This window comes from Anopheles aquasalis, chromosome 2 (genome assembly GCF_943734665.1).
Source record: "Anopheles aquasalis chromosome 2, idAnoAquaMG_Q_19, whole genome shotgun sequence".
NCBI lineage: Eukaryota > Metazoa > Arthropoda > Insecta > Diptera > Culicidae > Anopheles > Anopheles aquasalis.
The window spans coordinates 42,787,501-42,808,863 of NC_064877.1; the positions used below are offsets into that span (position 1 = coordinate 42,787,501).

General features: G+C 50.6%; 2 protein-coding genes across 8 annotated transcripts in view; both read right to left on the reverse strand.

Annotated features, from left to right (window-relative positions):
* Positions 1 to 18,697, reverse strand: part of LOC126569834 (uncharacterized) — a 22,623-nt gene extending 3,926 nt beyond the window's left edge. The window contains exons 1-2 of the mRNA XM_050227216.1: positions 18,553 to 18,697; positions 1 to 655 (exon numbers count right to left, since the gene is read on the reverse strand). The exon at positions 1 to 655 is cut by the window's left edge and continues 3,926 nt beyond it. Coding sequence (XP_050083173.1) covers positions 1 to 87 — 87 coding nt within the window. The 5' untranslated portion in view covers positions 88 to 655; positions 18,553 to 18,697. The remainder of the gene's footprint in view (positions 656 to 18,552) is intronic.
* The window catches only part of LOC126569797 (uncharacterized), an 80,811-nt gene that overhangs the window by 39,369 nt on the left and 20,079 nt on the right, over positions 1 to 21,363 (reverse strand). The window lies entirely within an intron of this gene.

Sequence of the window (21,363 nt, forward strand, 5' to 3'; positions counted from 1 at the left end):
ACCGACCACTATGATCAGCACGATAAACACGGCCAGCAGCACCAGTATACAGCAGATCGCTACGGCCACCATCGCACTGTTACTCATTCAACTAGCTGTTTTGGCAAATTTTGGCTATCAACGTGTGCGCACCGTGGCGCCCTCTGGACTGCTGTCGTCGTCGTCGTCCTGCTCGTCTGTTGTCGCCCTCCCGTTGCGTCTGCTCCTTCTTGCCGCTCAGCTCCTTCAGCAGACGGCTCCAACCGCAGGCAACGCTGTGTGCTTCACCGCAACCAACGATACCTTCTTCACACCGTCATAGCCCCAACGGTGGCACCAACTTCCTCCGCTTCTTCAGCGACGACGATCAATCCGGATCCTATGGCCACGGAAAACATCGATACCTCCACCGACCGAGACTGAACGCACCGAACGGAACTTCAATGCACGACAACGGAACGCAACCATCGAGCGCACGCACGCACGCACGAAACGAAACAGAGTCACTGAGCCACTTCCATCGGTTCAATTTCGGTTCTGTTATTTATTTTTTTTTTTTGCTGGAATCACACTCCTTGTGTCTGTCACGCACAAAACGCTCAAACACAGCACACCACGCTGCTGCTGCTGCTGCTGCTGCTGCTGATCACTGTTTGTAGAAGCTGCTGGTACGATCCTGTTTTAGTCGAGGGAAAAATCCTTTTCACGTTATTGCAATTCAACTAATGTCCACAATGTATCTTACGAAGACGCGTCGTTTCAATTGTTTGTCTCACGTCTTTACGAGCTTATATCACGAGTCAGTTGGCACTACCGCGGCATTTTAACGGCGTCTAGTTTGGAGAAACGATCACCGATAACCGAACAAAACCTTGTCTGGGAAAGTTCCAAGACAGGAAATTCGAGCGAGAGAAGAAAGGAAAAGAGAAAGACACCGAAAGCGGTAGTGGAAGGTCGAGACCAAAGTTGGAACCAAATTACAGCTGATTGAAATCGAATTTTATCGCCGCTTCCATCGCTTATCCCGTAGGGGGAGGTTTACGGGGTTGTCTGGCGAATCTGATGCTGTTTTGGATTGCCCAAAAACCAGCTCAACCCCGTGGCAAGCAACCATGTTGCTTCTGCTGGCGGCGGTGAGGTTAGATCTATTTCCGTCCCGTCTACAATGCACTCGATCGAGAACCGAGACTTGGCCAAGTGCCAGTGTACGGGCAAATCCGAATCTTCGGCTCCGGATTGATTCCGCTTCCCGTGTTGTTTGATGAACCAATCCACCTATCTGTGTTTGTTATCTCTTTCCTTGCCTTTCGACCCCTTTCGTTCTCTCTGTTGCTTCCACACACTCTATGAAAATGAGAAAATCCAAACCGATCTTCAAATCCAGCAGAGCGGTGGGCCTGCTGAATTTGCCAGACATCGCATCACCCAGCATCAGCCATGAAAGTGAAACAGAACGTTGGAATTGAGCAAAAACACAACTTCATCGGTTGGTACTGCTGGTTGAAATGTTACTTCCCTTTCATTTCAGGCGAAAGAGGTGCCGTTTGTACTGCAAAAGGTATATGTATGGCCACCGGCTGTATCTGTTCCATTCGCTAGCCGTTCCTTGTTTTCCGCGAAACGGAATGCTGCGCTTTTGTTTTCCAAACATATTTCCAGTGCGATGTGATACGACCAGAAGATAGCTGACCTGGTGCATAGGCCATTTTTGACGTTCAAAAGAACGGTAGCGAAATGAAAAATATTCAACAAAAAAAAACCGGGGCGCGCTAGCCCGCTTCAAACGACGTTCAAAAGCGATGCGTTGACGGATACGGAGCGATCGGGTGTGTTTTGATTTGTGCGAAATATTTACGTTGGCGCACAGCGCCGTTTGATCTTCATTGCCGCTTCAAAACTCTGTTTCATGTATCCAGTACGTGAAGGAGAGCGTGTGGGCCACAGGGCCTCGTGAATGGTCTGGTCTGTAACGAGCCGTTTGCATAGTTCATTGCATCTTTTCAGGATTTTCGCTCTAACGGTAGCGGTACGAGCAGGAGCAGTAACTGCTGCGTCATATTCAATTTGGATCAGCTGAATGCTAGAGACGTGTTATATAGCAAATCTTAAACCGAATCTCTCTTCAAAATATGAGCAAAAACGCTCCATTTTTAATTTATAATTTGCATGTTCGTTTGATGTTAGACTGATGTGAAGAATTTTAAGTTATTCCTTAATGAAATTTGCTGCTAGTGACTGTTGGATCCTGCAAGAGTATACCGAATTAAACAAAGACTTCTTCAAAGGTGATGTCCAACGAAATACAGCTGTGTGCAGCCCCGAGGAGCAAGGATGCCCAAGGGCACATGAAATTTAAATCTCATGCCAAGTATCCCAATAAAGCCATAATGTGTGAAGCAGTGGCGTCCAATGTCTGCAGTTTTCTTAAGATCCAACGATAAAATAGATTCAGAAATGTAAATCAACATTTTGGAAGATCAAACAAACTTGCTGCTGTAATGCCGTTGATCCCAGAGTCTTTACAAATTATGTACTTTAGATTTAGAGAAAAACACAAACAAAAAATAGATTTGTACTGCAGTACAGGCTCATTCACGATTCAAATACTGTCTACATTTATCTCCACAAATCCCGTCTTCCAACAGCTTAATAGACAAAAACCTACCACCAACCAACCGAACCTATACTCCTGGGACACAAATTCCCTTTATGTCACCCCCAGCCCCGCAGTTAACTCTCCGATCGACACGTTACGCAATGACCATCACTCAAAGGCGCCGACGAATCCGACGCGAACACAATAAATAAGGTTGTGTGCAGTGCCGTAAACCCTGGTTCCGGTTGCTTGACTGCTAGTCAGTGAGCCAACAAATCGGCCCATCCGTTGCCCACCAGCTGACACAACAATCCTTTACCCTTTCCCTGCGCCCGCCCCCCCCCCCCCCCCCCCCCAAAAGCACATCAACACGTGCTAGGAACTAGGAACCTTGGGCAGCCCAGCATCAGCCAACCCCCGGGCGAAGGTAATTAAGAAAAATTTATGAGCCAATCGTTATTAAAATAAATTTGCTTCGATCAGAGACTAGCGGCCGGCACCTGATGATGGGCGGCCCATCTGTGGCTCCCATCGAGACGCCACCTCTCCCCCTCTCTCTCTCGCTCGCGACATCGCGCGATGCAGCAATTTCGGCGACCGGCGCTAGGCCGACGCTCGATCGGCGCTCGAAAAGTTGCTAAAGATTAATCGGTGAAACAGAAGTCGCTCCCTTGATTAGCTTTCCTCGTTGCTTGCTCCCCTCACTTTCGGCCCCGAAATAGGATAATGTCTGTACGGCGGCCAGGCGGCCAAGGGCATAATTTATCCGCGTTACCGAAGGGCGCGGTGTCGACCGATTGCTGACCATCAGTACGGTCCGCCGGCTGAATCAATGTTTGGAAATTGGAGTCCGAGTTACAAGGATTCGGCACCAAGGGCTCCAAGGGCTCCTCGGATGGTTTCATAATTAACGGTGCTTCCAGGGCTGATTGCAAATGCACTGCACACAGACACACCGCCAAACATTCGTGGCTTTTACATCGATCGAAAGCATGATCGAATGATGCACAGCACTCGCAGGTTCAGGTAGCGGAAGGTTTCGTCTCATAAATAGACGAACGGAATGGTCGTACCAGGACCATTCCACTCCATCGACAGCCCATATGTGTGCGTCTATGCGTGTGAGTAAGTGGCCACCCCTTGGCCCTTGGCAACATTTAATACTCACCAACCCGCACGTTCGCACATCAATTCAACGAATCTTTCCCTTTCCTTTCGCCAAAAACCCCCAACGGGCAAGGGAACCTCCAGTACACCGTGGCGCTCCGTGGCGTTCCATGGCAACGAACATAGCAAGCGAGCGAAGCGAACGAGCCCAAAATGAGATCGTAAAATGCGTTGAAAAGGGGATATAGGCCGTCCCGGGAAACGGAACGGTATGCTGTTACGAACGCCCAGTCCCAGTCGAAGTAAAGCATAATGGTTCCGTGAGCATCTTCACGCTCACGATTCATAACGTGCCCGTCCTGCCTGCCTGCCTGCCTGTCCTGCCGTAGGCGATGAAACCGGCCATGGCCTAGCATAGCCATGAAGCATATGTAGTTGGCCACAATCCCGGCGTTCGGTGAATCGATTTTGTCGAATCGAAACGCGTAGGAAGCACTTGGGGGGGAAGCACGCACACGTAGCATGTTTCGAGTGACAGGCCTCGAATGCTCGGGGGTTTGGGGTTTTTGGCTCGAAAAGCTAACCATTTTCAGGTGGTTGAACCTCGGCCCTCGTCCTCTGGCGTTCGACGCGAGCTCACAAGCTATCTACAATCAGCGGCATCTATCATCGACAGATGCCGTGGCACCGTGGCACTCCTCCCGGTCCCATTCCCCGGAAACGGAGAGAGAACCGGAACCATCTGGGTATGGGTAGCACGAGTAAACCGATACCCACGAGAGGACCACGGTACCGCACCGCACCGTGCTACCGAAGGGGATTTGATCAGCGACGTGGTCTCGGTGTCGGTCCGTGCCAGAAATCGATATCCTGCCTTCCACGGCATGGCCCACGGACGTCAGAGCATCGAGATCGCTCGGAACACGACCAGACGCTGTTCATGTCGATGATGATGCGGATGATGATGATGGTTAATGGTGGTTAACACACCGAAAGCTGATATCCTCGGCCCCGGTTCGGACTGGACATTAAAGAACCGCCTCCGACAGTCTGGTTACCGGTTACATCGGAGCGGTCCGGTCGCTCCAAGATTAAATTATTTAACCTCGGACCAAAATCAATTTGGCGGCGACAGAAGGGAGCTAGGAGCCCGTATAGATCGAGCGACGTCCACTATTGCCTCGAATCCAATCGATCCAAGTCGTTCAATCCGTTCAGCTCAATTGAATTCCGGGCCTCGACTCCGCGGATTGCGTAATGCTCGAAATCCACCAGATTTTCAGAGTTGATGGATTGAAAACTCTGCACTCGCCCCAGGTTCATCATCAAACACCATCACTCTCTCTCTCTCTCTCCCCTTTTCCAATGGTTTCCGGTCTTAATGGCAGCCACGGACGACGGACGAATGCAAATGGGGCGTCTCCAGGCGTCGGTTGTCCGTGACCGCGACCACGAGACTTCTGGAATGACTTCTCGAGAAATGCGGCCACATGCGTTCTCACCTGTATGAATATTCAAGTGCCTCTGGTTACAGACCCGGGGAGGCTAGTGAACCTACTTCAAAACCTCCATCCTACCCCACCCCCTCCTCCCCCACGGGCCACTCCGTTGGGCACTCGAACGGAACGAAATGGAGACGTTTTTCCCATTTGATAAATTACCTTCGCGTTCGTCGCGTTGACTTTCTTGCGCGAGTTCTTGTCGTTCGTTCCACTGTTCTGCTGTTCTGTTCTGAGTTCTGGGTCGTAGCTTTTGGACGTAGCCCCGTCCCGGGCTGACGTGCCGTACGACAAGGTCAACAACACTTTCCCCAAACCTCGCGCCGGAAGGATAAGCGGAATCATGCGCTGCTACTTGCCCTTCGTTAACCTTCCAACGCAGGCGGCAGCAACAACACCACCACCACCACCAGCGGGAACTCGTTCGTTCCGAAGGTCAACCAACGGTGCAAGAATACCGGCAAGGATGGATACCTCGCCCCGTACCGTCACCGGAAGTTGATTTTTCTTTTCCTCTTTTACCCTTGCTCTTATTCTCTCGCTCGCTTGCTTTCTACGTCACCCGGCCAAGTGATAACCAAGCAAGGTTTTACGATTCTATTCCTCATCAACCTTATCCCGGTGCAAAATCCCGGCGGGATCTTTTAGTACCGGACTTAGTACTTTACGCCGCCCTTCGGCAGAACAGAATGGGTTCTAGCTGAGAAGGAAAGGCGAGAAAGATGGCCAATCAAGCGGAGAGGTGAGCGGTGTGCGGACCGCGAACTGTGCTCGCTTAATTATTAAACACGGCATTAAGGGGTGATCCTCAGTCCGGAGTCCGTCTCGTCCAAAGCACAAAACAAAGTCTGTCGTTGGGTAAATTATGCAACCGACATCGTAAGAGGCCGTGAAAAGTAAATGAAACTGTCATTCCATTCGGGGCCCTGGTGCCGTAGAACTCAACCAACAAGGGAAAGAAAGCAGAATCGGCAACACTAAAACACGGGTAATCATTGTATAAATCTCGTCCCAAGATGCTGTTAGCCATGATCGAGAGTAAGTAAAAGATGTCTCCCCTGGTGGTGGTCCTCCGTACCTGTACGAGTTCACTGCTGCAGAGCGTTGCCAATGCGAGGCAAACAGAGTAGCGCTTGCCATTGCAGAGATCCCCGCAGGAGGGTCTATTGAGCAATTGAGGTGGGCCTTTTCTTTAAATTAAATGTCTTGCCCTTTTGCTACTCCCATTCTACTCTCACTGGATTCCGCAGAAACATATCTGCAACTAAAACTCGTCTCGTGATACAAAACCCTTCCAACAAAACCTCTCAGCACTTAGCTAATGAGTAGTTTTAGAATAATTATTTTCCTCCAAACTTTCCACCTCAACTCGTTCGCCCACAAAAAGAACAGATAGCGAGTGTGTGAGGAAGGGAGGGAGAGTTAGTTGGCCAACGAGTCGAATCCGAGTTCTCGGTGGATTGCCGCATGGGGACCATTTTCGGGTGAAGGAAGGGTTGGTAGTCGCCAAGAAGGGAGGCAATTAACAAGCCGGTCTCCGGTTCCAAACTGATGAACTATTTTCCGGTTGAGCGAATTCTCGTTACCACGGTCAGCCAACCAGGTCCCCTGGTCTGGCACCCACGTGTGCTGGTGTGCATCCCCTGAACTCGCATCACCAACCCCGACCATCCCCCCCGAGAAGAGCCATGCCAAGCTAGCTCAGCGGCCCAGGGGCCCAGGCAGGGATCCGGTGACCCATTTCAGTTGCGCCTGTACGGTCGTGTGTCGCGATGGTATTGCCATTGGCTGTTGCCAACGCCTACACCGCGTCATCGTCGTTGTCGTTGTCGTCGTCGGATGGCACCGCAGTGGAGCAAAGGATCGCGAGAACGAGATGATTACATCATTCAAAATCTTCAATTTCACTGAGAGATAGGGTGAGCTAGGCCGGGATGATGATGCTACTGCTGGTGCTGTTAAACCGAAAACTAGGCACCCGCTCTGGCATGTCCTGGTCTGCACTGCCGTGTCCCTACCCCGTAGTCTATTGGCCTTTCACGCCCACCATCAAGTGGGGCGGGTCGCTTAACGAGGGTTTCATTTACCAACCAACGACTTCGGCAGCTCTCCACCGAAGGCTTCTTCAGCCAAAGGCCCAGATATCGGTACCAGCATTCAAGGGCCGTATGTGGAAGCGATGGCTCCGTTGGTGACTCTTTTCGGCCTCTGGAGCATCCAACGAGCTACCATCATTTCATGGACGACTTTTGAAACTTGTTTTCATTCCCAATGCTCAATGGTCGATGGTTCGAAAGTGAGGAAGCAGAAGACCGTACTCCCAGCAGCACCCACCAACACACCGGAATAGTGTGGGTTTGCCTTATTTGTTCCCTCCTTTCGGAAGGTCGCTCCATCCCCGGTCTCCAGCATCCAGCATTCAGAGTCTAGTGTTTTTCCTCAGCACTGAAGGGGAAAAAGGGAGGATTGTGAGGCTGTAGGAACAGAAGATAAATCAATCGCTTCTTCAGACACACATACACACTGACATCACACGCGTATGTTGCTTTCGGATATGCAATCCAATCCGAGAGAGAGAGAGAGAGAGAGAGGCAACAGTAGCCTCGTCGGGCCCGCGTCTTTGTGTCTGCTCACAACTCTCGACTGCTACCTCAAGGTTTTCCGCCTGATTGGGCATTCAATTTATCACCCAAGCCCTTCCCAATCCCAGCCACCCACCCACCATCGCACTCCATTCTCTGATACGGGCCTGATTTATTGGAGCGCCTCCGGTCCTACCGGATGAAACGCCGGACCACTTTGGTCTAAAGGTCACCGCGGGTTAAAGGATATACGGCAATCGGCGGTCGGTGGCCGGTGGCCCTGCACCCGACGATACCAATCATATGTCGCACGCTTCGGCCCCGAGACAGATTACTTGCCGCCGCCGCCGCCGCCACCTTCATCGCCTTGCACGCTATTTATCGCCAACAACATGAGCTAATAATTTAATATGCTCTCCGATAAAATACGACAATACAATGTGATTCCGGAGGGTGGGTAGATTTATGAGGCATTCCCGTTTCCATCCATCAATTTTTTCGACGCAACACTGCTCAATGGCGTGGTGTGGCCGAACCAAAACCGTTTCCAAATGTTGTTCCAACTAACGGGTGAAGATGTTGGAGTTTCTTTTATGGTTAGTAAATGTGTAATTTCTTAACGTAACGCACTCCTGGTTGGTTCAAAGAGTAAACATTTTTCTTCTAAAATTCAAACCAACTTCACTTTCTATTCTCAAATGTTCAGGTACGTAAAGCAGAGTTTGCTAAAAGTAGTTTAAAACGTTTCTTCAACGCACAAATAAATATTTAAAACGAAGCATAGAAAAAGCAATTACAGCATGAGAAAGGCGTCTTTTTCACTGCATAATAGAGTTTGGCCAGGTGGATAGATGATTAAGCAAATGTCCAAATTTAGGATAAGGATTAAGAAAGAAGCTTAGGATGGAAATTTAATATGAATTAAAGATAATTTCTTTTAAAGTCATAATGTTCAATAAAAGATGAAATAAAACGACATTTGTTAGACAATTGATCATAGAACAGGATCCAGTATGCATATCTGACCGATTTCTATTCCGTGATAGTTTGAAAGAAGACTGTTTAAGTGCTTTGACCAAACATAATTAGCGACAAGTCATCTCATTGCTCAATGTACAGTCACAATACTTAGAATTTCATCTAGAATATTTTTCAAAACAAGCAGTTGTAATGATGTAGTAGAATTCCATTTCAGCGATGGAATAACGAGAAAAGTTTTTCGAAGATTATGCTCCATGGTCACCACTTGACAAAAAAAATCAATCGTTAGGGCTACGTAAACTGCAACTGAATCAACCAAACTCCCCCGACCAGAATAAGAATTCTTCATCCAGTATCCTCAAGATGGATGAATACACTTGTTTTGCATAACTGTATGCTCAGCTAGCAAACGAACCGCTTTTGAAACAAGCAAATCCGTTTGCAAATTAGCGATCGGTACCACGGGGGATGGAAGTAGAACCCAAGAACAGCTCTTGACCCGTTTCGTTGGACCGGCATTGGATGGTCTGCACCCATTAGCATCGCATTTGAAAACGTAAGCCATCGGCGAATTGCCGGGGCAGGAATGTTCGATGATTCCGTGGCTGAACGACGACAATGGCGCGTTGGCACTATTTTCTATAATATCCATTTAATTTGTACAACCTCAATCCCACCACCCACCGCTTCAAACCCCTCCGGCAGCAAATAGTATGAGTGGAAAAGCCACGACATCAGCTCGGATGTCTGGTTTGGTTCGGATGCTTTCGATCCCTCTCTCCTTTCGACACTTCCGCTTCCTCGGGCCCCTTGCCGTGCCGGTAACGGTAAATGTATTTGTGGCAACGTGGCGAGGGTATATTCATTAGCGCGTGACCAGCCAGCTCGCGGTGGCGCTGGTGCGCTCAACGTAACCCGTAGCAGCGGAACCAGCGGAAGCGGAGCCGTGTCCATGGCATGAATAAATTATTTTAAATCATGATCACCTCGCGTTTAATATTAATTTGGTGTGAGGTACATCCATCTTGTGACCTCCTGACACCCGCATGTGCTGGGAAAGGGTGTTTTACTGATGACTTTCTGCTACATAATCGCTCCCGGTGCCAAATGAACACCCTATTCTGGGGCACCATTATCTTGTTGGCTGATTTTCAACCCGACACACCAGGATGCAAACCTGCAGCATGGCTGCTGCTGCTGGGCTCGGTTTTTGGACCGGTAATGCCCCCCACCCCCTCCTCTTCACGGTGGTTTATGTATCCCAACCTTCACCCAGAAAGCCACAACGAATTTATGCTACGTAATTGTGACGGTAACGGTTTGGTAGGCAGGTGGTGCGATGAGTGCCACCGTGCGAGCATCGTTATAGCATCGTGCGATGGCAATGAGGTACTACTGGAGACCACATCTCCGGAACCATTCGATTGATTGCGGTTCACTGGTTATGATAATGGGTCGCAATATTCGATTCTGGTATTGCAATATTGCTCCATAAATCTGCCAAAATTGTAGCCCGGCCAAGGGAGCTGGCCTTGCCGGAGCAACAAATTGTAAAGCCAACGAAATGCGAGCCGTGATGATGAGGAGACTCCCTGGTGGAGTTGCTACTTAAGAGCCCTTGGGCACAGGTGGTAGCTCAAAAGCTTACACAACCTGGAACAAGTGTAGCTTGCGTAAACGATGAGCACGAAAACACTCGCGCCTCGGGGAACATTCCAAAAAAAAACGCTACCATTGAACCATTCTTGGAGGAATATGGCCTAGAAGCAAATGAGATCTTGCTTTTAAACAGAATGAACCATGTTTTCAAATGAAAAATAAGGAGCAAACAACAACAAGAAATCTGTTGAAATGTGAAGTTTGAAGCTCCCGGTTTTGCAGAAGCGGTAAGAAAAATAATTTTGAGCATAAAATGAGCTCGAGTTCAACGAAAGCGGTACCACCGAGGGCCAAGGATCAAGGAGTTTGTCCGGAAAAGTAATCATCTTTCAAGTACGAATTGGTTCACGATTGAAAATCATCATTCAACGATAAGCACAATGCCAACTATCGTATAGTTGTTCAAACTACGAACTTAGAAACGTTTATTTAAACCGTCCACCGTTCATATGCGACGGGAACATTGCAGAAGATAACGTCTTCATCATTTCGACAAACCGGTTCCAAAACACACAACACCACCACCCCCACCACCACCACCACCCCAATTCAAATCATTATCGATCGATCGATCATTTCAAATCACCTCGAATGCCACCTCGTAGAAGAATGCTTGCCGATATCGGCCCTCGAACCGGACAGTGAAAAGAATTTAAAAGCTTAAAAATAACTTTTCCACCGACCACATCTCCAAACGATCCACGAGCGAGCGAGCGAAAAACAACAAGCATTTCTTGTCCGCTATCACAAAATGCACCGACAGCATCGCCCTGCTTAGCTTGGCCACTGTCTTCACACATCGTACACCAGCCCAGCGAAAAGCAGAATGTTCCAGCTCTGGACCGCACCGGATGGATTAGAATTATTTATCCGTTTTTATCGATTTTATCGCTATCGTCCGTCTTGCTGCAATACTCGGCGATGCTACGGACGCTCAATACTTTGTCTCTTCTTCTGAAATTTAACAAAGAAGGAAGGAAAGGATGCCCATCAGAAACGGCAGATGATTTGGCGCAGATTGGCGCAGAACTTCAACGAACCTCGGCGGTGTTCGTTTTTTGCACACAAGAAAAAAGAAATCGCGTGCGTACCCAATGTGTCGCCATTGTCCGCGGTACGGATGCTTTAGAAAACTCAAGAGTTCATCCCATCCCATTTCGTGCCCCCATTCGTTCGCTTTGATAGACAGTTTTTGCCCCTCAGACTCCGTTATCTGGTCTGAATGAAGCCAGCCAGCCAGCCAGCCGACCCGCCAGCCACCTAGCGGTGAAGGAATGCGTAAGCTTCATTCCTCTTTTCTTCCCTTTTCAATGAGCTCCGGAGCTGCTGCGCCATCAAAGTCTGGCACTTGAAACACCCTCCCCTCCGCTTTGCCACTCCTTCCGCTTGCGCGAGTGAGCGAGCGATTATCCTCTCGCACCAGGCATCAAGCCGGAACCAGAAAGAAAAAGAAAGCATCGATCCGATGGCAAAGAAGAGACACCACTTGAGGTGCGGGCGTGTGTGGGCCCCCCCCCCCCCCCCTTTCGAGGCCACTCCTCAACTGGCGTAGCTAATTTGGGAATTCCGTCCCGTAGCAAGAGAAAGCGGCAGGCCAGCTCCTTCTCAAGCGCCTGCTCAATGGGCCACTGCGCCACGCACTCTTCCCCACGCGCCGACCTGAAGCGGGAATGATCACATCTCGGACCTGTTGGTGTATGGGTGTGTGTTTGAGCATCGTCAACACATTACACAGAGATTTTGCACCACCAAAAGAATACCCATGTTCTGGCCAATCAATTTCCGCCTCTAGCGGTACATGTGTATTGGTTTGCACGGTTGAAAATGCTGGAATGAAATCACTTCTCCTTTGGAACAGAGAGTCCCATGGGCCGGGTGATTCATACGCTTCGCTTATCGCGCCCCGAAACGATAAAGCACATTTAACCTCCATTTTGTTAGATTTGCCCTCCCGCTGACACACACGCGCACCGAGAAACAACCGAACACACTTTCTATCAACTTCCCGTGATTTTATTTATGATGATTTACGAGACCGGCGAAAAACGGCCGAACGGCTCAGCGTGACCGTACGGCCACAGCACCCTTCTTCATCCCATTCAGCACCCGATTTTGGGGGAGGGGAGAGGCGGGGAAGGTTGGTGAACGTAATCCCCCTGCCACCGGAACCCGGCGCTCGTTCCGATTTGCCTAATTCGTTCCGAGCGAAAAACTGTTGCAAACTTTTCCCTTTCCTTTTTCTTTTGTCTTCGAGAGGGACATTTTCCAAGGGAACAGGGGGTGTTTTGTGGTGGGGTGTGAGGGTGTGAGGTGACAGGTGGAAGTGTGGGGTAGGCGCTTTTGCGATTTTGCGTCTACATTCTATTCCCCGGTCACCGATGGCCATTGTCACTTTCGGCGACCGCCAACAAACCACCAACCACCAACCTGCCCTAATCGGCCTTAGGATGGGAAGGGGAGGTTAGGGTGACCGAACGCCTCTCCCTTTAGTAGCCTTTTCCCTTTTTCCGCTCCAATCGCTGAGCGGAGGACGGACGGGAAAGGCTTGTGGCCAAAAGTCAAACTGCTGACGAGGGAAAAGTTTGTTGTTTTGCTGTTTGTCAAAAATTGATTAAATCACGATGAACGTTAGCCAGCGAGAGAGAGAGAGAGAGAGAGAGAGAGCGGAAGAGATGCGCTCTCTATCAGTGAGCTTCCGGGATGCGAGTAGACCGGCCGGTGCTGGTGATGCCAAGCGTCTGTTGTCTGACCATTCCTAATGAAGCGAGAAATGTGTGTTAAAGCAGAAGTTTGTCTCAGGGATTGCCACTCCTTAAGGGATTGCAGAGGGTGAGACAGGGTCTCTCTCTCTCTCTTGCTTTTCTTTTCCAGAATCCTTTTTCCATCCAGCCACCAGCAGCAGCAGCAGCAGCACCAAGAATACATGCCAGGCGTGCTTCTTTCGAAACAAATAGCAACGAGCAACGGTCGTGTTATGCAATGCGCTTGGAGTCTAGGGAACTTTCCAAAAGTACCAAACACATACTGGGACGCGCATGTTATGTAAATGTACGTCACGCTACGTCTACGTGTGCTGCGCAACGTCATGATAAGAAGCGCAAAGAAGAACACAAAAAAACGAAACTCCTTCCCCACAACACAAAAAGAACGACAAAACAATATGCACGAAATGGTGGCGCAATCTCAAGACACCACCCCTCGATAGCGACCAGCCGTTTCCTCCTTTCCAGCCTACTCCCCTTCCACCCCCCCCCCCCCCCCCCCTTGGCACCGACGACAAGTGGCGCCATTAAAACGCAAACGGTTGATCGGTGGGGGTGCCACTCGCGTGCTCACGGAGCGTCGATCCGAGCGTTGTGGTGCGCGCAAGAAAGTTGGTCTCCAGCTCCAGCACCGTCCGGACAGCACGGCAACTAGTGAACCCAAAATGTGTGCCCAAGCACCCTTTCTCCATCCCTTCGCACTTCTTCTCATGCTAACTACCGACAAACAAAGTTCCAAGCCCCAACGCGGAGCCCTGTTCGACTGTTTGGGGTGAGGCAAATAATGAAAGCATTGGAGGAACGGAAACGAAAGTACGTCTTAAGGACCCAGTAGCAGCTCCGAGAAGCAGAAGAAGAGCAGCAGCAAAAGCAAAAGCAAAACTTGGATACGCAACTCGTCATTACTAGAGTTCGCAACTCAACTCGGTTTCGTGCTCGTCCGAAACGGAACCGTCCATCGGCAGAACATGTTGCAGACACATCGACAACGACCGGTCACGACTGGTCACCGTTTAGTGCCGGTTCCCCTAGGGAGCATTGGCGCTGCTCCCAACTAATCATTTCATCCAAACTTATTAACGTAACTTTTCTGCTGCTGCTGCTGCTGCTGCTGCTGCCACTCGTTCACCATACTAGGGGCCATTCGGACAAGACACGCCGGCAAGATAGCCCGACAACCGACCGGAACTGACGTGCCCAACGACGACGACGTCGACGTCCAATGCTGGCTATCGATCCAATCGGCTTTCGCCTTTCCCGCTTTACCCCCCTTTTGGTGGCCCCCCGAAGAACGAGTAATATCGAAACAATCTATATCCTTTGGCAAAACGCAATCGCTTCACCGCCGCTGCGCTCCCGTTGGCCACTCGACGGTTAGTGGACTGTGACTGGCAGGCTGGCCGGGAAAGTGGCCGCGCGGGAAACTCATTCAGATTCAATTAAAGATATTCAGCAGCAGCAGCAGCAGCAGCTCGTAGTCGGTCCCGATCGTTTGGCGAGGGTCTAAATGATGTAATTTGCTTGGCGAGGCAACGTCCAATATTTTCGCCTCACACCCCGGCGCACTAGATACTGGAACTCTGGGTTCGGCTTGTTTTCGTAAGATTTTTCTCTCTTTATTAAAATGAGCTTACGTGCCTGGCATCGCATGAAGCCCTTTTTGGATGCCGGAACTTTCTTGCCAGCGTTGCCAGCGTGGCAAGCGTTACTTATTAATAAGAGGAATGTGGTACTATAGCGGTGGCACTGATCGAGCCATCGATTCTGCGTTTAGGCTCAGTTTGTGCGTCTCATAAATCGCACTTCGTACCCTTCGTGCTTCGTGTCTAATGGCCAGTAATGGGGAGAAAGAGGGCATCTATGCTATGATAGGGGCGGATTAAATTGGCGTCAATAGGGAAGGTTGTTTGACGCTCAATCTAAAGATTGCCAACGTGCCAACATTTAAGATATATTAGTGTACTTATCGAGCATCTTGCTACAGATGCGGGATATTTTAATTCGAATTATAATTGTATTCGAAGCAGTCTTTCAATTCTTAGTTTCAGTTACCTTTGGGTATTTGCTAACACCATGAGAACAGGAGCATTGGCTGGTATAGGAAGGTCGCTTACAGAGCAGTTACTCTGATGTACTGAAACATAATGATATACTTTTCATCACATAATTTGGCGGTGTATGACTTTATTAAATTAGCTTTTTCCACCAAACCGCAACTGGTGCTAGTTTGTGTAGCCAGAGATGAAAAGATAATTCCAAAAATGGTCCCACGCCACGCCGGGAAAACGAAATGGTGTAGCTCCGCTGCCGAAACTCGATAATGGAGGCGCCTGGTAACCGGTAAAATTGCCTACTTTTTTTCGGGGGTTGTTATAGAAATTGAAATTGCCAAATAATCTGATAAATAGAAACATCACCAATCTTCAATTCCAGCATATGCATAGAATAAAATTACATAGAACATACAATTAATTACCAAAATCAACATAAATATACACCAAGGACGTTGCCGCGGTCCACGAGCTTGAGACCCCTGTTCTAATGTTTGTTAGATGCTGTCTTACGGCTGCCTAATATTTTAGAGTATCCAGCGCAAAGTCACGAGGCAGAATGAGCTTCTACAATATATAGATACATTGTTGAGTAAGGTAATGGCCCCTATGACACATAGAAGCTCACTAAGTGTCTTAGAGCACAATCTGTCATTCCTGGCTGTCTCTGTCCGTGCACATTAGACTTAAGTACCCCTCCAATAATGCCATCGCTACCCGTTGGGTGTGAAATTTTTAATAAATCGAAATGGAAATTGAAATTCCAAACCTCTCCAAACTCCACGAGATAAAACAGTACGAAGTAGCAACAGCAGATGTAAAATATTTTAATGAATGACTACCCCAGCGAAAGCTGCTCCGCCGGAGCCACCGCACTGTGGACTTGTGTATTGGAAAGTATTACAAGACCGTCCTTCCGTTGCACAACTTCCTCTAGGGCCCTCCGCCCCCGGGGTAAATATTTGCTGACGAGAAAACAATTTTCCTTTCAATTTCACTCCCCATACTCATGTACGGCTCCGTGGTCGGTGTAAGTACCAGTGTGCGAGTGAAGCGCTCAGCACGACACACCACCAGCAACACCAGCAGCAGCAGACCAGGACACGGCACACCCAATCAATCCGGAATCGCAAAAGTGATTCATCTTTCGATGAAGATTAATGATAATCTTCTCGCGCGGCACCGTTTTGCCGGTGGCGGTGGAAAGCGATTTCGAAACGATTTCCACCGGAACGCCGCCCTCGGAACGCTGTGGAGACGGGGAAAGGCACCCAGGCGGGATCGTTGATGTCGATAAATGGAGCGATTCGGATTCCGGGAGCGCGCGTTTATCGACGTGTAAAGTCGCGCAAGTCCCACCACGTGCACGACATTCGTCAATCGACATAGCTCGCGAGCGAGAAGCGCGTGAAGATGAAAATTCAAATCAACATCCTCCGAGCACACCGCCACGGGACCCGGCGGCCGGGATGAGTCAGTCAGTAAGTGGAACTGACAGCGCGTTCGGAATCCAGCCAGCCAGCCAGCCAGCCCACCAACCAGTGATGAAGACGGGCGTAATGTGTTTACTTAATACACTCCGATAAACATAAACATGTTTCTAACGCGCACCGAGTGCTCCTCGCGGCGAGAACGTTTGTCGGGCGCTGTCACTGGGCACGATGAAAGGCTTGCCAGTAGCAGAGGCAGCAGCAGCTGCTAGTATTGGTGCTCGGTGCGAAGCGGAAGCGGAGGAAGTCGGCGTGAAAATTATGTCCCAATTGAGACGAAATCGAAATAGACTCGGGCCGCGTTCAGAGCACGCACAACGAAACACCCATTAAGGGGGAGACCATAATGAGCCTTCGGAGCATCGGGCATCGGGAGGTCGTCTGGGTTGGCTCATGTAATGAAGGCACGCAATCGAATGGCTTTATCGAGCGCTTGTTGCGCTTCCAGTTACACTATTCCGAGTCCACGCCACACGCTCAGAAACTACCCAAGAAAATGAACTTTGGAGTTCATTGGCCTCGGCCTGCGAGTCAGTAGCAACAAGCAAATAGCTGCTCCCCGTCCAAAAATTCCGTTCTCACGCAATCACCCCCGGGGTCCATTACCGTCGATCAATGCGAAGAGTAATCGATTGGAAAGCGACCACCACCGTTGGATGACGCGTGCTAAATAGCGGCAACTCCTTATCCCAGCCCCGGATCTGTCGGGTTCTGGTTCATGCAAACGAGTGGAGAAGTGAAATCCGGAGGAACCGGAACGAAAACAATTAGTCCAAGTGTTCCGTAGAGTGGTTCACGGAGAGCGACCTCGATCTGATCGTCATTTTCAATTTACAAATCCCGTGTTGCGTCGTGCCAGCCCATTTATAAGAAGAAGAGCAAGAGAAGTGATCCTATTTTCACGTTTCACGTAAATGGAGGTGGTGAATTCACACGAATAGACAACTCCGGTAACGATGATACTACTCCACGTAGACACTCTGTGATACCGCGGCCCGGGATACGGTTCCAACCGGATAGAAAGCTCGTAAAAACGTGGACTTCATTTTCTGACGACAATGATGAAACGACGCGTGCCGCGATTGCAGCTTTCCACTTGATTCCACTCGTGGTTGTCCACAGCACAAGGCGTGAAGCTCCTGTGCTTAGGTGTCAGGAGCACACTCTCCAGGGATGGATGTCTCGGTCGCGCTTATCACAAACCACACCACACGCGGGATGGCACATTAATAGTCGGTGTTCAACTGTGTCTGTCTGCGTGTCTGTTTCTGTGTGTGTTTTTGACTGTCTGTGTGTTCGCCAAGTGTCGAAAGTGTCCTTGCAATTGGCAGGATTGGCGATGAAAAGCGTCTGGCACGTCGCACAGACAGAGATCCTGGCTTTGAGCATTCCTCCAGTGATATCCACCCAGTGCACACGAACACACACAAGCACAAGCGCACACACGCAAACGTGTCACTGTAATCCTGGGTCCTTCTACGATTAACTTCGCTGACTCCGCGTGTCATCTCGGATGACACTTGAAAGCAGCTTCACACGCGCCCCCGAAGCGTTCGTCGCGAGCGTTTGGTTTTGCACAATCCAGATTCGTCGTCGTCGCCGTTCTGATCCTCCTGGGACGCCCCGGAGGAGCGAATGAAGCTCGCGACGATCACCTCCACACAGGGCCGTCCACAGGGCCCTCTAATATCTTTTTTAACAAAATGTCAGGATCGCAGAACGGAGCCACAAAAGCTCCTAGCACCGAGTGTCCTGTCACGCACACACGCCCTGTGTGTCTGGTTGCAATGTCCTTGAACGAGGAACACGAACCCTTCGCACTAGCTAGCAACTGGCCGGATAGCACCTTCTAGGCGGTGGGACCACCTTCGGTTAGCTCCTGGCTGGCTTCCTCTGTAGCACACAGGTACGCGGTCACGGTAACGGTGACGGCGGAAGCGGCAGTGGCAGCGGCTAGTCACAACGGGACGCAACGGTTCTGCCCACTGTTAACAGCTCGGCCGACGAAAATCGACTAAAGATTCAACCCCCAAAACGATCCATCCCTGATGACGACGAACACGACGACGACGACGCCAGATCGCCCGGGAACGCTCGTAGTGAGTGACTTCGGAGACGCGCGCGCGCGCTCGCGCGCCCATGCACCACTCACTGGAAGCTGGAGGAAGGATGAGTGCTCAAGCACCACCACAGACACGGATTCGCATCCAAGTTGGCCTGGGATGATGATGATGATGATGATGGGGATGATGCTCTAGCCAGGCTACTGTGTGTCTCGCTGCATCACATGCTTCGGGAGGGAAAACGCCATCGTGGACGTCGTTGGCCGGGGAAAATGATGGTTTTTCATTCCTTCCTTTTCAATCTGGATCTCCAATGGAGCTAGTTTCGGAGAAGGATCTCCGCTGTCTGTCCCCGTGTCGTTACGATGAACCAGTGGAAGTAATTGATGGTCACCGAACCGACTTCGACATGTTCAACCACCAGAACCGGAAGCCTGGACTGAACGCAAGGTGCAAACCACAACGCACCTTCTCCTGCTCCACCGGCCTTCCCCCACGTCCTCTGCTAATTAATGCTGGCTAATGATGGCCTGGCCACGGAAGCCAGGTCACCCCAGCACCGGGACCACTGAATTGTTCCCTGCCGAAAGTGTCCAAACCGTTTCCCCGGACGTCACCGAGGGACCAAACTTTCCATTTATACGCATTCGAGGGCCATTGGAGGTTTCTTTGATTGCCAGAATCGTCGGCCGGTCGGGACAAATGGTTTTTCTTTTTTCTTTCTTTTTTTCCGTTCATTCTCTTCCCCAACACTTTCATCTAACTTTTGGTGGCTCTCGGATTCGGAATCTGATGGCACGCACCCGCGTACCGGTGCTCGCGCCACGGAGCAAACAACAACAACGCCCGACGATGGCGATGACGAAGACCAAGACCGGAGATGTGCGTCGTTCTGGACGCAGGAAATTCGCACGCAAAAGCCAACAAACGAGAGTCGGTTAAGGGTCGGTTAAGCGGTGGGGCAGCTGCTGCTGGAGCAAAACTTTTACCCAGACAAATATCAACCCCGCCGGAGAGAGAGAGAGAGAGAGAGTGATCCCGGGATGGCACGATCAAAGTGCCACCCTTCTCGGTCTTCATCCCTCATCCGCGTCCTTCCCCCTCCCCCTTCAGCACATATAATAATTACGCGCGGAATGGCTGCCTCCCACCCCGGAGGGTTGAAAGAGAAGTTGAAGTTTGGGTTGGCGGGGGCGGGTGGAATCGCGGAGCTCATTCTCATCTTCCGGTCCTTCAAAGCGGCCCACTTGAAACCACGACCACTTGAGGTGCCGCTGGTGGTGGTGGTGGTGGTGGTGGTTGGCCTTCCTGCAGAACTTGCCTTTTCTGGCGCGATGGAAGGGACCGCGAGCTAGATAGCAGCCGTCACCGTCCTCGTGCCCTCGTCGTGCGTCATCTGGCAAAGGCTCCCCCATCATCCCTCCACCAGCTCCTAGAGCCATGGATAAAACACGGGAACGAAGGCATCATCCACAATCCATCGTCCGCCCTCTCCCCTTTATCTTTCCAAAACAAAAAAAAAGCTAAAACAAAAAGAAGAAGCCTTCTGCCATTCGATGCCGCTGCTGCTGCTGCTGCTGCTCCAGCTGAAACAATTGCCATTTGCCAGTTCTCGGCGCTTCTCTTTCTCCTTCTCTCTCTCTCTCTCTAACATACTCGCACACTCTCGGTTTCGGAGGACTTTTCCACCCGTTCCTATCATCTCCAACCCCCAGAGGGATGGGAAGGTGGCCAGCGAAAGAAGGGAACGAGCCGTCTTTTGCCGATGCACACGGATACGCTCCATGGACGGACTTAATTTTCACCCTCTTCAACAAGCCGGAAGTCGAGCGTGGACGAGGAGCCAGAGATAAAGGGCCAGCCATTGCCGCTTGACTGTGCCGCTCGCCGTGAGTCCTTGCTCCCGATTTACCTTCCATAGAGAGAGAGAGGAGGAGGAGAGAGAGAGAGAGAGGCAGTGGAATGACAGAATCCATTCTGTCCGCCCCGCTGCTCAGACCGCCGCGCCAATCCTCTGTATATCCGGTCGATCATCTCATTTCCAAGACGGGTGACTGGCATGGCTGGCTGGCTGGCTGGTCGCGCCGTTTCCGGCTACAATCTCATCCAGCCAGCCCAGCGGTGGGCGCTCACCTGTGGGAACGGAACTCAGGCCTCTCGGTGGTCCTATCGATCGGCAGTAGTACCGGGCGGGGGATCGAGGCAGCACCCGAATGCTAACCGAGCTCACCGTTGCCATGGTACCAGCGCGTGACCGAAGCGAGATGAGAGTTCGGTTTCGACTTCGTTTCGTCTTCCAGTTCGGTTGGGGCCATTCCCTTCCCTCGATCACCCGGAGTCCCAACCGACATCATCATTATCGTCATGGTCATGGGGTGGCCATGCCGCCCAGTGCCGCCTTATCCGAATCGTATGTGTGTATGTGTGTGAGCACTTGGCCACCGCGCGTTGGCGAGCATCGGATTCGTACTCGAAAGGACACTCGCTGCTGCCACGGCCCATATCAGCCACCGATGCTGCTGCTGCTGCTAATTTTAGGTGAGGTGAAACTAGCAACCATGGAGCCTTGGGGATAGGGAACACTGGAACTGGAA